General features: G+C 40.7%; 1 protein-coding gene across 8 annotated transcripts in view; it reads left to right on the forward strand.

The window, feature by feature from the left end:
- The window catches only part of MCF2L2 (MCF.2 cell line derived transforming sequence-like 2), a 272,578-nt gene that overhangs the window by 191,077 nt on the left and 64,650 nt on the right, over window positions 1-16,851 (forward strand). For all 8 annotated transcript variants that reach the window (XR_010664264.1, XM_065943474.1, XM_065943477.1 and 5 more), the window contains exons 16-18: window positions 5,452-5,518; window positions 6,557-6,672; window positions 8,266-8,335. Coding sequence is in view for 7 of the 8 variants with exons in the window: in XM_065943474.1 (XP_065799546.1) it covers window positions 5,452-5,518; window positions 6,557-6,672; window positions 8,266-8,335 (253 nt within the window). In the remaining variant the exon portion in view is untranslated. The remainder of the gene's footprint in view (window positions 1-5,451; window positions 5,519-6,556; window positions 6,673-8,265; window positions 8,336-16,851) is intronic.

Here is a 16,851-nt window from a genome sequence, read left to right on the forward strand (position 1 = left end):
CCACCCCTGGGTAGATATCCACCAGGACATAAATTGCTCTACTTGTTTAAGGTTCTAAAATTACTTGAGTATTCCCAATGTTTTCACTTACATTATATACACTTGATGACTTTAGATATTAAATCCTTGAGTTTTTTCCTATGAACAAAGTGCTTTGGAATAATAAAGCAGGTAATCATCATCAGCTAGAATCATTAATTTTCTCCAGTTTTATAAAGTTATTTGAAAGGAAAACAAAGGAGGAGAAAAGAAAAAGAATGACTAACAATGGTGTGAGAATTTTTTTTTAACCTGAACTGAAATGAAGCCCACCAGTGTTCAGGGGACTTCTGTTCCTGGGAGTTTTATCCATTGCACTCGAAAAAGTACTAAAATGGAGCAGTTGAAATTGGAACATGACCTGACCAGGGATTTTTTTTTTTGCTTCTGAGTTGTGAATATTTTCTTATGTCAGATTGCTAAAGACTCCTAGGGGTCTCTAAGTTCTTATATAAATGTTGAATGATAAGACTGACTTCTGCCCACTACTTAATTATTTCTGCCTTGTGACTTTATTTAATTGTCAATACATCCTTAAACAGCCTTGCCAAGTTACTTATGCCCAGTGCTTCACAGGGCCATAAGAGGCTGGCTGTACTCTGGTTTACTATGAATGCTTAACTGTTGCTGTGGTCCTACTTAATGTTATGGCTCTTAGAAACAGATTGGTATTGAGGCCTGTATTTCTTTCTGACCTAGCAATTATTATCATTTCAGGATGATTTACAAAAATCAAAGGAACGTTTTACTTAGAGACTCATTCAGCTCAGTTCAGTTCAGTTCAGTCGCTCAGTCGTGTCCGACTCTTTGCGACCCCATGAACCGCAGCACGCCAGGCCTCCCTGTCCATCACCAACTCCCGGAGTCCACCCAAACCCATGGCCATCAAGTCGATAATGCCATCCAACCATCTCATCCTCTGTCATCCCCTTTTCCTGCCCTCAATCTTTCCCAGCATCAGGGTCTTTTCCGATGAGTCAACTCTTCGCATCAGGTGGTCAAAGTATTGGAGCTTCAGCTTCAAAATCAGTCCTACCAGTGAACCCCCAGGGCTGATCTCCTCTAGGATGGACTGGTTGGATCTCCTTGCAGTCCAAGGGACTCTCAAGAGTCTTCTCCAACACCACAGTTCAAAAGCATCAATTCTTCTGTGCTCAACTTTCTTTATAGTCCAATTCTCACATCCATACATGACCACTGGAAAAACCATAGCCTTGACTCGACAGACCTTTGTTGGCAAAGTAATGTCTCTGTTTTTTAATATGCTGTCTAGGTTGGTCTAGGTTGTTCTCTGCAGGGAAATCCAACCAGTCCATCCTAAAGGAGATCAGTCCTGGGTGTTCACTGGAAGGACTGATGCTGAACCTGAAATTCCAGTACTTTGGCCACCTCATGCAAAGAGTTGACTCATTGGAAAAGACCCTGATGCTGGAAGAGATTGGGGGCAGGAGGAAAAGGGGATGACAGAGGGTGAGATGGCTGCATGGCATCACCTACTCGATGGGCATGAGTTTGAGTAAACTTCGGGAGTTGGTGATAGACAGGGAAGCCTGGCGTGCTGCAGTTCGTAGGGTCGCAAAGAGTCAGACACGACTGAGCGGCTGAACTGAACTGAACTGAGGTTGGTCATAACTTTCCTTCCAAAGAGTAAGCATCTTTTAATTTCATTGGTATAATCACCATCTGCAGTGATTTTGGAGCCTAGAAAAATAAAGTTGGCCACTGTTTCCACTGTTTCCCCATCTATCTGCCATGAAGTGATGGGACCAGATGCCATGATCTTAGTTTTCTGTCTATCAGATCTAGTCCCTTAAATCTATTTCTCACTTCCACTGTATAGTCATAAAGGATTTGATTTAGGTCATACCCGAATGGTCTAGTGGTTTTCTCCACTTTCTTCATTTTCAGGCTGAATTTGGCAATAAGGAGTTCATGATCCAAGCCACAGTCAGCTCCCAGTCTTGTTTTTGCTGACTGGATAGAGCTTCTCCATCTTTGACTGCAAGGAATATAATCAATCTGATTTTGGCGTTGACACTCTGGTGATGTCCATGTGTAGAGTCTTCTCTTGTGTTGTTGGAAGAGGGTGTTTGCTATGACCAGTTCATTCTCTTGGCAGAACTCTATTAGCTTTTGCCCTGCTTCATTCTGTACTCCAAGGCCAAACTTGCCTGTTACTCCAGGTGTTTCTTGACTTCGTACTTTCGAAAATGCAAGAGAGTTCCAGAAAAACATCTATTTCTGCTTTATTGACTATGTCAAAGCCTTTGACTGTGTGGATCACAATAAACTGTGGAAAATTCTGAAAGAGATGGGAATACCAGACCACCTGACCTGCCTCTTGAGAAACCTGTATGCAGGTCAGGAAGCAACAGTTAGATCTGGACATGGAACAACACACTGGTTCTAAATAGGAAAAGGTGTACGTCAAGGCTGTGTATTGTCACCCTGCTTGTTTAAATTATATGCAGACTACATCAGGAGAAATGCTGGGCTGGAGGAAGCACAAGCTGGAATCAAGATTGCCGGGAGAAATATCAATAACCTCAGATATGCAGATGACACCACCCTTATGGCAGAAAGTGAAGGAGAACTAAAAAGCTTCTTGATGAAAGTGAAAGAGGAGAGTGAAAAAGTTGGCTTAAAGCTCAACATTCAGAAAACTAAGAGACTCATCAGTTCAGTTCAGTTCAGTTCAGTCACTCAGTCATGTCCGACTCTTTGTGACCCCATGAGAAGAGACTCATTAGCTACTAATAAATATGATCTTGAAGTAACTTTTTTGGTAGAATTATACTTCTTGAAGTTGTATCCTGAGTCAACGGCTGTCCTTTATCAGTTTTGTCTTATAACAAGCATTTTTTAAAAGATATAAATTTTTCATTTTAAGAAAAAATAATCGTTAAGTTATAGGATACGGTAAATTGTAGAATATCTCTCAAATGGGGTTTATATGTCATTACTGTCAGTAACATTCATTTTAAAGTACCATGTAAACCATTTTTTAAAATTATGAAAGCAGTTAGTATTTAAATTTTTATTTTTGCTACACCGGGTCTTCATTGTGGCATGCATCCTTTTTCTCGTTGCAACATGGGGAATGAGGCTTCTCTAGTTGTGGCTATGGGATTCTCTTACTGCAGAGCCTGGACCCTGGAGCGTGTAGGCTCATTTGTTGTCATTGGATGGCTTAGTTCCCTGTGGCATGTGGGATTTTAGTTCCCCAACCAGGGATCAAACCAGTGTCCTCTGCTTTGGAAGGTGGATCCTCAATCACTGGACCACCAAGAAAGTCCGTAAATTTTTTTTTTCAAATCAAAGATTGAAGAAGTGTTAAGAGTAAAATGTAAAAATTTTTTCCTCTGTTTTCTTGTCTTTGTTATCACTCTCTAAAGGGAATCACTGTTAACAATGTTTTAAGCTTCTTGGCATGAATTTTCTAAGCATAGATAATTTTACATATATGTATGTATGCACACCCATTTTATACAAATAGTGTGAATTTTATACAGCTAGTCATATCCTACACAGTGTTGTACATTTGGTGATTGTTTTTAATTCACTTAAAACTCTTGGACTGTGTCGTATCAGCATGATTCAGTCAGCTTCATTCTTTTTAAAAACTGCATGGCATTTCATTGCATGTATGTACCATAATTTAAGTAATTTCCAGTTTGTGTCTTATTGTAGTTGAGGTTCTGTTGTTTTAATTACAATGACCATGTTTAGAAGTGAAACTGCTGAGTTAAGTCACACACACCAGTCAATGTGTGTTTTAAATCACGATGAGTTATTTCTAAGGTATCTTGCACAAATTTATACTTTGGCTAGTATTATCTAAGCATGTTTTCATATCTTCATCTGCCAGTCTTCCTTTGAGGTTTGCAGTGTCTGACATACTATAGAAGCTGAAAATTGTTACCTTTTATACCATGCTTTTGTTGGATTCATATGTACTGAGCATTTTTTATAAGACTAATAGTCATTTGTGTATTTGCGTGAATTTCCTAGATCGCATCCTTTGATTATTTGTCGCTATTTGTCATATCTATTCTTATGAGAGGAAAATAAACTATTTTCTAGGGTAGACTACTGTTTAATAGATAACTCATGAGCAGCTCACAGGAAACCACAAACATGTATATTCTACATGTGAACACTTGTACAAACACTGATTCACTTGGAGGCCTGAAATATAGCCCTAAAAGGAAAGTGTGGCCACACAACCTGAGGAGAGAAAAAAAAAAATCTGGAGATAGACGTGGGGACTAGCCTTTCTTTTGTTTTTCTATTGCTGAGTTGAAAACCAGCCACAAACTTAACAGTTCAGCCCACTGTTGCCCCGGGACAGGAGCCTGAGCATAGCTAATTGCCGAAGTCGGGTAGATAAAATCAAGGTGTTAGCCAGTTGAGCTTCTTACAAGGTATCTTCTAAGTTTGTGCGGTTGTGGCTGAATTCAGTTCCTTGCAACCATAGGGCTAAAGTTCCTGTTTCCTTGCTGGCTGTTAGCTGGGTGCCACTCAGCTCCTAGAGGCTGCCTGTGATCCTTGGTGTGTACCCTGCCTCCATCTCCAAATCCAGCAAAGGAGAATGTCCTTTGTGCTATATCCTTCTTGTGCTTCCAATCTCACTGACTTTTTGACCCAGATTCTGAGTCCATGTGAGTAGGACATGCCCAACCTGATAATATACCTATCTTAAGGTCAACTGATATGGAACAAAACAGAATGGCAAATATCTTCATTTAAGTTAGTGTTTGATTGACTAACTGGGAGGAGGTGTATGTGCACTAGGGGCCAGGAATCTTGCAGGCCATGTTAGAATTCTGCATACCACACCTCCCACCTGCCTTTCCAAGGGAAACAGAAAGAGCTCATGTCTTCTGGCTGTAGGAAATCAATCACACAGAAACATGGAATGCCAGAAGAAGGGGGAAGGACAGGCCTCTAACCCCATGCACAAAAAAAGTCATCCCTATAGGTCAAAGATCATGATGTGAGCAATGAAATAGGAGAAGGCTGGAGAGAAAATCTAGGAAACCACATGTGCGATGTAGGGATCAGGCAGACCTTCCCGACCAAGAAACCAAACCTGTTATTTCTTACTCCAGTGTCTGCCCTCTTGCCCCCCACGCTATGGCCCACAAATAGGTCATTCTCTGGCTGCATACATGGATTTTGAGTCCTTTAACTTTGCCATTTCTTCTCATGCCAGTGTGATCAGAGTGTGGTTTTGTGAGATGTTGGCCCTTGGGTACTCAGCAGAACAGAATGAACTGACTACAGCCTAAGTAGGTGAACCACTGACAGGAACTGTATTGATGACTGTTATTCTAAAAGAATTCTAAAACACTGCTTCCCCCCACCCCACTCTCTCTCTCTCTTTCATCTTCCCACCTGCTGCTGATTTAGGCATATTATACGTGACTTGCTTGAGACTGAAGAGACTTACATAAAAGAGATTAAGAACATAATTGATGTAAGTAGATTTGGAGCAAGGGGGATGTTAATCATGTATTCAAACTGTAAAAATTTTTTTGCAGAAAGAAATTCAGGATAGTTGCCTTATGTCTCTAGAATTCCTACCAAAGTTTCAGGTCTTATAATAGCACAAATGTTTTTTTTTTCTCAGGAAGAATAAGAACATTCTATGATTGTTGATTCATGTAACAAAATAACTTCCAAAGGATTATAGCAACTCATATGATTCTAGTAATGCTCCACTTAGGTTCATCATATGCTTGCCAACAACGGATGTGATAATTTAAACATTTTGATAAATAGAATTGTTTCTCATTGTATTAAGTATCATTCTTTTTGCTTAAGAGTAAAATTTATATTTTCTCTATTTTCCTAAGGTAGTAATCTTGAGAAATAAACTATTTGTATAAACTTATAATGGAAAGTTTTTACAATAAAACATCAGAATAAAACCAAATATCCAGTAAAAAAGGGAATGGTTGATGAAGTGTTAAATATATGCTAAATGAAGTATTAGTCAATTGTTACAAAATAATTACTTTTAATAATAACATAAACATTGAAATAAATGCTTGTAAGATTAAATTAAAAATAGTACTTCTAGAAATTTACAAGCAGAGTCTAAAATGCATATCGAAAAACAGACTACAAATTATTTATGTACTGTGATTATAACCATACATAGTAAGCTTTTAAAAAGCCATAAAGGAAATAAGACAATAGTAATTGCATCAGGTCATAAAATAAGAGGTTAAGTTTTTTTTTCTTTTCCATTTGACTTTTGTGGCAAATTTAAAAAATAGATTTGTTCTTCCTGTAAAAATGCTATCATGTTATCATTGCCATTAAACCATCTTATTCTGAAGATAGACCAATGAGGAATATAACATCAAAAGAAAGTATCTGAAGGAATGGCTTGCAGGAAACATGTATGCCATACTCCCCAATTATTAAAGTTTTGGCCTCTACATGTCTAATTCAGATCATCTCTTATGTGTTCCTGTTTGTAAAACCTACCCTCTTTCCACCTCTGCAGGGATATATCATTCCAATGGATTTTATTTGGCTGAAGCATCTAATTCCAGATGTTCTGCGGAATAACAAGGAGTTTCTCTTTGGGAACATTAGAGAAATTTACGAATTTCATAACAGGTATATAGTGATTCAAATTATCAGAGAAAATGGAAAATAAGAGAAGGATGGAAATGAGTTCAGTTCAGTTCAGTCTCTCAGTCATGTCTGACTTTTTGTGACCCCATGGACTGTAGCACGCCAGGCTTCCCTGTCCCTCACCAGCTCGTGGAACTTGCTCAAACTCATGTCCATTGAGTCGGTGATGACATCCAACCAATTATCCTTTGTTGTCCCCTTTTCTTCTTGCCTTCAACTTTTCCAGCATCAAGGTCTTTTCCAATGAGTCAGTTCTTTGTATCAAGTGGCCAAAGTATTGGAGTTTGAACTTTTCACATTAAAAAGCATAGACATCACTTTGCCGCCAAAGGTCTATCTAGTCAAACCTATGATTTTTCCAATAGTCATGTATGGATGAGTGCTGAAGAATTGATGTTTTTGAACTGTGGTGTTGGAGAAGACTCTTGAGAGTCCCTTGGACTGCAAGAAGATCAAACCAGTCAGTCCTAAAGGAAATCAGTCCTGAATATTCATTGGAAGGACTGACTGAAACTCAGCTTCAGTGGATTGGATTGGGGTGGAGTGAGATGTGAATGAGGTGAGAAGGTCCTCAAGGAAGAAGGGAAAAGACATTAATGGAGCATGTACTAGTGTCAGGCATAGATGTTGTATTCATTTGTGGGTTCCCTTCCTTATTCATCTATTCACACATCAGCATTTGTTGAGCACCTGTTCTGTGTCAGGCACTGTGTTCCACATTGGGAGTACAAACTTGACTAAGACACAAGTCCACTTACCTATTATCATAGGCGGGTGCTGGGAACCAGGGTGTTAGAAAATACTAACCGGTCAGACAATTGCCCTTTTAGCCCATAGCTCTTGTCCTTTTAGCCCAAGGTGTTGGATTCTAAAGAATGAGAAAAGGAGGGGACTTTGGAAATCATGTTCCAACTCTTTCATTTTACACATGACAAAACCACATCTTGTGTTTACTACTTTACCCATTCTAGTGACTCCAGGCTCTCACACCTACTTGATATGAGGGAAGAGACTGCTTGGTAAATGGAATCACAGTTGTTTCTTAACCACATTTCTTTGACCATTGGTCAGACACAAAGATGAAATAAAAATACTATTTCTGTTTCTTTTCCTGGAGAAGTTATACAGCTTCTTTGAACCTTAGGTTTCACACTTATGAAACCCTGTCTTGCAAGGTTTGGTGGAGGATTAAATGAGATACTATTTGCAAAGCACTTAGCTTATGCCTGATTTATAGTCAGCTTTCAGTGATAGTAGTAGTAGTAGTGACAGCAGCAACAGTAGTTCTTGTTAATGTCAGTATCAGGTAGCAGAGATCATCAGTGTATCCAGTCTGTCTGGTGCTTAGAATTACCCAAACAGGTATGAGTGGTTTCACGGAATCCTATTAATGTCACAGAATACATTTTTTTTCTTTCAAGTCAGCATGTTGAAGATGAGTCAAAAGCAGTAAAGCCTGAAAAACAACATTTTTCTATGTACTTCTTAAAGCATTATGTGGTTTTACCTCAAAAAAAATTTTTGTTAACCCCATATACATAAAAATCAAGCAATATTATACTTTTCTTTCTCTAGGACTTTTCTAAAAGAATTGGAAAAATGCACTGAAAACCCTGAACTTCTGGCACGTTGCTTTCTCAAGAGAGTAAGTCTATGAGCCTAAAAAATCAAAATAACCATGTGATTAAAGTCAGCCCTTTATTTTCTATGTAAATGGCAAGGGCAAATGGAAACACAAATGGCCTAAAAACTTGTATCTGCCTTTTGAATGCAAACTGGGAGATCTTTGCAGGACTTCACCCAGTGTGAACTGAGTTCACCCTGCTAGGTGGGAAGGACTGCAAGTCTGGTTTCCTGCAAAGCCCCCTGAAATGGAAGACTGGCCCCCCCTGACCACTGAGGTAGATAATCCTTCTCTGAATGACTAAGCTAACTGTCATCAACTAAAAAAGAGATGCACAAAGTGAGAGTGTGAGTTAAGTTCTATTTGGGGCAAAATGAGGACTGCAGTCCAGGAGGCAGCACCTCAGATAGCTCTGAGAAACCTCTCCAAAGTGGTAGTTGGGGAAGGTCAGTATAGAAGATTTTGGTGAAAGGAGAGTTCAATGCCACTGGACACTTATTTTACAAAACGTTTTCTGCTGGTCATGAGGAGCTGATGTCACCATGAAGGGATTTAGTGATTTTCTAGATAAGAGGAGATGCAAGGATTGGGATCATAAGATAGGTTCCTGAAAACATCTAACTATCTAAAGACATGTTCCACCAGTTTCTCTGGAGCACAGAGTGCTTCACTCTTCACAACAGCTGCAGTAGCACAGGATTCAGTCTTCACAGACGGAGATGTCAAATGACCTTGGCAAGTGCCAATTTGTGGTTGACATTGTCTTAGGACAAGAGTCACACAGCAGGTTTAAATTCTTCACTAAAGTTGTATTCAGTTCAGTTCAGTCACTCAGTCGTGTATGACTCTTTGCGACCCCCATGAACCACAGCACGCCAGGCCTCCCCATCCATCACCAGCTCCCAGAATCTACTCAAACTCATGTCCATCAAGTTAGTGATGCCATCCAACCATCTCATCCTCTGTCGTCCCCCTCTCCTCCTGCCTTCAATCTTTCCCAGCATCAGGGTCTTTTCCAGTGAGTCAGCCCTTCACATCAGGTAGCCAAAGTATTGGAGTTTCAGCTTCAGCATCAGACCTTACAGTGAACATCCAGGACTGATCTCCTCTAGGATGGACTGGTTGAATCTCCTTGCATTCCAAGGGACTCTCAAGAGTCTTCTCCAATACCATAGTTCAAAAGCATCAATTTTTCAGTGCTCAGCTTGCTTCACAGTCCAACTCACACATCCATACATGACCACTGGTAAAACCATAGCCTTGACTAGACGGACCTTTGTTGGCAAAGTAATGTCTCTGCTTTTTAATATGCTATCCAGGTTGGTCATAACTTTCCTTCCAAGGAGTAAGTGTCTTTTAATTTCATGGCTGCAATCACCATTTGCAGTGATTTTGGAGTCCCCCTAAATAAAGTCTGACACTATTTCCACTGTTTCCCCTCTATTTCCCATGAAGTGATGGGACCAGATGCTATGATCTTAGTTTTATGAATGTTGAGCCTTAAGCCAACTTTTTCACTCTCCTGTTTCACTTTCATCAAGAGGCTTTTTAGTTCCTCTTCACTTTCCGCCATAAGGGTGGTGTCATATGCATATCTGAGGTTATTGATATTTCTCCCGGCAATCTTGATTCCAGCTTGTGCTTCTTCCAGACCAGAGTTTCTCCTGATGTACTCTGCATATAAGTTAAATAAGCAGGGTGACAATATACAGCTTTGACGTTCTCCTCTTCCTATTTAGAACCAGTGTGTTGTTCCATGTCCAGTTCTAACTGTTGCTTCCTGACCTGCATACAGGTTTCTCAAGAGGCAGGTCAGGTGGTCTGGTATTCCCATCTCTTTCAGAATTTTCCACAGTTTACTGTGATCCACACAGTCAAAGGCTTTGGCATAGTCAATAAAGCATAAATAGATGTTTTTCTGGAATGCTCTTGCTTTTTCTATGATCCAGCGGACATTGGCAATTTGACCTCTGGTTCCTCTGCCTTTTCTAAAACCAGACTGAACATCTGGAAGTTCACGGTTCATGTATTGCTGAATCTTGGCTTGGAGAATTTTGAGCATTACTTTACTAGCATGTGAGATGAGTGCAATTATGCGGTAGTTTGAGCATTCTTTGGCATTGCCTTTCTTTGAGATTGGAATGAAAACTGACCTTTTCCAGTCCTGTGGCCACTACTGAGTTTTCCAAATTTGCTGGCATATTGAGTGCAGCACTTTCACAGCATCATCTTTCAGGATTTGAAAAGCTCAACTGGAATTCCATCACGTCCACTAGCTTTGTTTATAGTGATGCTTTCTAAGGCCTACTTGACTTCACATTCCAGGATGTCTGGCTCCAGGTGAGTGATCACACCATCGTGATTATCTGGGTCATGAAGCTCTTTTTTGTATAGTTCTTCTGTATATTCTTGCCACCTCTTCTTAATATCTTCTGCTTCTGTTAGGTCCATACCATTTCTGTCCTTTATCGAGCCCATCTTTGCATGAAATGTTCCCTTGGTATCTCTAATTTTCTTGAAGAGATCTCTAGTCTTTCCCATTCTATTGTTTTCCTCTATTTCTTTGCATTGATCGCTAATCAGTGATCAGCAAAGTTGTATTAACACTCTCAAAAGAAGAAATGTGAAACTGAAACTCTCAGAAAATATTTCTTCCATTTTATTTTCTACAACGTCAAGTACAGTGCAGTGCTCAGTTGTGTCCGAGTCTTTGCAACTCACAGACTGCCAGGCTCCTCTGTCCATGGAATTTTTCAGGAAAGAATACTGGGTCAGGCTGCCATTTCTTTCTCCAGGGGATCTTCCCCACCCAGGGACTGACCCGAGATCTCCTGTGTCTTCCGCATTGCGGGCAGATTCTTTACTGCTGAGCCACTGGGAAACCTGATCCAGATGCCCTTTACTTTCTTAAGTCTTTCGCATTTCTTCTTTCTCTCCCAATCAACCCTTCTTTTCATTCTCTTGCTCTTTTTTTTTTAATGAGCCTGAGACAATAAATCAAACAAACATTTTTCAGCAGCTCAGAGTAGGAATAATAAGTCTAAAAGCAGTATTTGTGATAAATTGAAAGCAAGGAAATGAAAATTCCCCAGGTTTCAAGCTATTAGACACAGTGGGGAAATAGAGTCTTCAACCCTCAGAGCTTTAACCAACCTAGAAGACCCCTTCCATAGCCCTGCCTGGGTTTTCCATCACAGTCTTCTTATAGGTTTTTCATCCTGAACCAGAATTAAAGATACATTAAAAACTATTTTGGAGGAGATGATGAGATGGCAGAGCAGTAGGTGGACTCGGAGTGTATCTCTGCGCTTGCATCAGGAATACATCTTCAGATGCAGAGGATCTCACAGAGCACCAGCTGAGAGCTGGTTGGAGTCCCTGACCACCAGAAGGGGATACATAGATTGACACAAAACTTGGTAAGACGAAGGAAGGAAGGGAAAAAAGAGAAAGAGAGTGAGTAGGACTGGACCTGAACCCATGGGGTGGAGGAACTGAAGCAGGGGTGAAATCCCCGCATCAGAGGAATAGTTTGGGACAAAGGGGAGGCATTTGAGGCTGTTGGAGGATGAAGCAGCTGATCTGTGAAGGTCTGAATGGAGTGAGAACCACACAAACAACCTGTGCAGCAGCCCTATATACCCCAGAAAGGGACACAGGTCTTCCAGTACGCGCAGTGGCTGGGTAGGGACTGGAGAGCAATCCCAGGACAAGGATTGCTATTGACTGTGGGAGACATCCTGAGGGGATGTGAGGGAGGAGATAGAGGAATATTCTTGGAGGAAAGCTGGGCAGCCCTGGAGGCAGGGTGATACTGCTGAGTCAAGAGCAGGAAGTAGCCTGCACTGTAGCCTCATCACTGTAGCCTCTCTCTCTCCCCACATCTGATGCTAGCAGCTGATAGAGGAAGACCCCAGAGATGGTGGCCCTTTGAGTGCCTGCTGCACCAAGCACCATAGAAGGACCAGCCAAGGAAGCCCTTTGACCACCAGCTGCCAGAGGCTAGAAAAAGGCTCTAATAGCAATTATATCCTGCACCTGTGGCTGCTGGCTTTCTATACATCTGGTGCATCCAGGTTCCTAGAGATCCAAGCAGCTGTGCCATCTCCACACCCAGTCCTCACTGGGGTAGAGCTGCCAGAGGCTAGGAAAAACAAAAAAACAAACAAAACCCTTAATAGTGTGAAAATCTCATGTACCCACGGCCACCAGCTTCCCTGCACACCTGGCACCACCAGGTTCCCCACAGTGCAACCAGCTGAGCCACCTCCACACCTGGTCCTCACTGGGGCAGAGTTGTCAGAAGCTAGAAAAAACCCTAGTAGAGCCGTATCTCCTTCACCAGCTCCCCCGCATACCTGGTGCTTCCAGGGTCTCTGATCCAAGCAACCACGCCACCTCCACACCCAGTCCTCACTGGGGCAGACCCAAGTCCTCCAGGGCAGCCTCAGGAGCAAACTCCAGTGGATGACCCATATATAGAGGTGAAGATAAAACCACAATTGAGCTCCAGGGGCAGAGTGGCTAAGGAAGAGGATTGAAAACCTTTCCACCAGCTGTACAAGCTGCAGACTAAATCCACACGGTCAAGTAGGTAAACTCTGAGTCTTGTTGTTGTTTAGTTGATAAGTCATGTCCAATTCTTTGTGACCCCATGGACTGTAGCCCACCAGGCTCCTCTGTCCATGGGATTTCCCAGGCAGGAATACTGAATGGGTAGCCATTTCCTCCTCCATGGGATCTTGTCGACCCAGGGACGAACCCATGTCTTCTGCATTGGCAGGCAGATTCCTTACCACTGAGCCACCAGGGAAGTCCTATGGAATATATAAAAGGACAATGAGTGTTCACACAAAAGAAGAATCCCTAGCTCTGGCCACTGTGGACACTGGAGGCAAGTACACACCGGAATAGGGCTAGATTAGAGTCTGTACCGTCCCTACAACAGATCCAGAGAACAGATGAGTTTTGGAAGAACTCCTAGGGAGGTGGAGGTGGAATTGCCACTCTATGTACATTTTCCTCCTTTCCTTTTCACCCTTTCACCTTTTCACCCTTTTTTCTTTTCTTTTTCATATTATTTCATATTCTTTTTTAAAATTATCCCTTAAATTTTTATTTTTCATAACCTACTTTTTCCATTTTTTAAAATGTTTTAATTTTAAATAAATTCATTTTTACCCTATTCTCGATTGCTCTCTTCCTTTTTTTTTTAATCCTTTTTTTTTCTCTGTTTTCTCTCTTCTTTTCCCTTTGTAAGTGTGTGAGTTTCTTTGGGTGTTCTTGGCTATTGAGTGTTGGTTTCACCTTGGCTATTGAGTTGGGGTTTTACCTTCTGTGTTGTAAGGCCTGTGAAATCTTGGTGCCACAGTAAGGGATCAGGCCTGAATCCCTGAAGTGGGAGACCTGAGTACAGGACTTTGGACCACCAGAGAACTCCCAACCCCATGGGACATTAAATGACAAGAGCTCTCCCAAAAGCCTCCATCTCAACACTAAGACCAAGGTTCACCCAAAGGCCAGAAAGCTCCAGTACCAGATACCTCATGCCAAATCACTAGCAAAAAGAAACACAGCCATGCCCATTAGCAGAAAGGTTGCCCAAAGCTATACCAAGCCCATAAACACCCCAAAACACACTGCTGGACTCAGCAGTGCCCCTCAGAGAGACAAGATCCAGTTCTATCCACCAGAACACAGGTACAAGTCCTCCCAACAACCTTTACACTGGTCCAACCTCATTCACAGGGGCAGACTCCACAATTAAGAGGAACTACAGTCCTCCAGCCTGCAGAAAGGAGAACCCAAACACAGTAAATTAAACAAAATGAAAATACAGAGAAAAATGCAGCAGATGAAGGAATATGGTAAAAACCCTTAAGCCCAAACAAATGAAGAGGAAGTAAGCAGTCTACTTGAAAAAAAATTCAGAGTAATGATAATAAAGATGATCCAAAATCTTTGAAACAAAATGGAGGCACAGATAAATAGACTGAAGGCATGGATAGACAAGATATGAGAAATATTTAACCAGGACCTAGAGGAATTAAAGAATAGACAATCGGCAATAAACAACACAATTCTGTAGCTGCTTCTAAGTTGCTTCAGTCGTGTCCGACTCTGTGCAATCCTGTAGATGGCAGCCCACCAGACTCCGCCGTCCCCGGGATTCTCCAGGCAAGAACACTGGAGTGGGCTGCCATTTCCTTCTCCGATGCATGCAAGTGAAAAGTGAAAGTGAAGTCGCTCAGTCGTGTCTGACTCTTAGACCCCATGGACTGCAGCCTACCAGGATCCTCCATCCATGGGATTTTCCAGGCAAGAGTACTGGAATGGGGTGCCACTGCCTTCTCCAAAAAACACAATAACTGAGATTAAAAATACACTAGAAGGAAGCAATAGCAAACTATCTGAGGCAGAAAAAACAGACAAGTGAATTGGGAGATAGAATAGTGGAAATAACTGAAGCAGAGCAGAATAAAGAAAAAAGAATAAAAAGAAAGGAGGACAGTCTCAGCAACCACTGTGACAACATTAAGCGTACCAACATTAGAATTATAGGGGCCCTAGAAAAAGACAACAAAAAGAAATGGTATGAGAAAATATTTGAGGAGATTATAGGTTGAGGGCAGGAGGAGAATGGGGCAACAGAAGATGAGATGGTTGGATGGCATCACTGACTCAATGGATATGAGTGTGGGCAAACTCTGGGAGATAGTGAAGGATAGGGAATCCTGGCATGCTGCAAGCCCATGGGGTTGCAAAGAGCAGGACATGACTTAGCAACTGAAAAACAACAATAGTCAAGGACTTCCCTAACATGGGAAAGGAAATAGCTACCCAAATCCAGGAATCCCAGAAGAGTCCCACACAGGATAAACTCAAGGAAGAAAACACCAAGACACGTATTAATTAAACTAATGAAAATTAAACACAAAGAACGAATCTTAAAAGCAGCAAGGAAAACCAACAAATACCATACAAAGGGACTCCCATAAGGCTAACAGCTGATCTTTCAACAGAAACTCTGCAGGCCCAAAGGGAGTGGCAGGAGATACTTGAAGTGACGAAACAGAAAAAAACTTCAGCCAAGATTGTTCTCTCCAGCGAAGATCTCATTCAGATTTGAAAGAGAAATCAGAAGTTTTACAGACAAGCAAAAGTTAAAAGAATTCAGCACCACAAAACCAGCTTTACAACAAATGCTATAAGAACTTCTCTAGACAGGAAACACAAGAGAAAGAGAAGGCCGACAAAAACAAATGCCAAAACAATAAAGTAAATGGTAATAGGATCATACATATCAATAATTACCTTATATGTAAATGGACTAAATGTACCAACCAAAAGACACAGATTAGCTGAATGGATACAAAAACAAGACCCCTATATATGCTGTCTACAAGAAACTCACCTCAAACCTAGGGACACGCACAGGCTGAAAGTGAGGGACTGGAAAAAGATATTCTGTGCAAATGGAAATCAAAAGAAAGCAGGAAGAGCAATACTCACATCAGGTAAAATAGACTTTAAGACTGTTACAAGAGGCTAGGAAGGACACTACATCATGATCAAGGGACCAATCCAAGAAGATATAATAATTATAAATATATATGCATCTTAATACATAAGACAAATGCTAGCCTTTAAAGAGGAAATTGACAGTAACACAGTAATAGTGGGGAACATTACCCCACTCACACCAATGGACAGATCATCCAGACAGAAAATTAATAAGGAAACACAAGCTTTAAATGATACATTGGACCAGTTGGACCTAATTGATAGCTATAGGTCATTTCACCCAAAAACAGAGATTTCACTTTTTCCCCAAGTGCACATGGAACTTTCTCCAGGATAGATCGCAATTTGAGTCACAAATGAAGCCTTGGTAAATTAAAAAAAAAAAAAAAAAAAAAGAATTTCAAGCATCTTTTCTGATCACAATGCTATAAGATTAGCTATCAACTACAGGGGAAAAAAACTGCAAAAAGCACAAACATGTGGAGGCTAAGCAATATGCTTCTAAATAACCAACAGATCGCTGAAGAAATAAAAAAGAAATAAAAATATACCTAGAAATAAATGACAATGAAAACACAACTCAAAATCTATGGGATCTGTTAAAAACAGTGCCAAGAAGTAAACTTATAGCAGTACATGCCTACCTCAATAAATAAGAAAAATATGATGAAATAAGCAACCTAACTTTACACCTAAAGCAACTAGAAAAAGAACAAAAAACCCCAAAGTTAGTAGAAAGAAAGAAATCATAAAGATCAAAGCGGAAATAAGTAAAAAAGGAATGAAGGCGACAGTAGCAAAGCTCAATAAAACTAAAAACTGGTTCTTTGAGAAAATAAAATTGACAAACCATTAGCCAGACACATCAAGGAAAAAGGGAGACGACCCAAACCAATCAAATTAGAAATGAAAAAGAAGTTAAACTGACAACACAGAAATATAAAGAATCATAAGAGGCTATTATGAGCAACTATATGCCAATAAAATGGAAAACCTTGAAGAAATGAGAAAAT

The sequence above is a fragment of the Muntiacus reevesi genome, chromosome 8, assembly GCF_963930625.1.
Source record: "Muntiacus reevesi chromosome 8, mMunRee1.1, whole genome shotgun sequence".
Classification (NCBI taxonomy): Eukaryota; Metazoa; Chordata; class Mammalia; order Artiodactyla; family Cervidae; genus Muntiacus; species Muntiacus reevesi.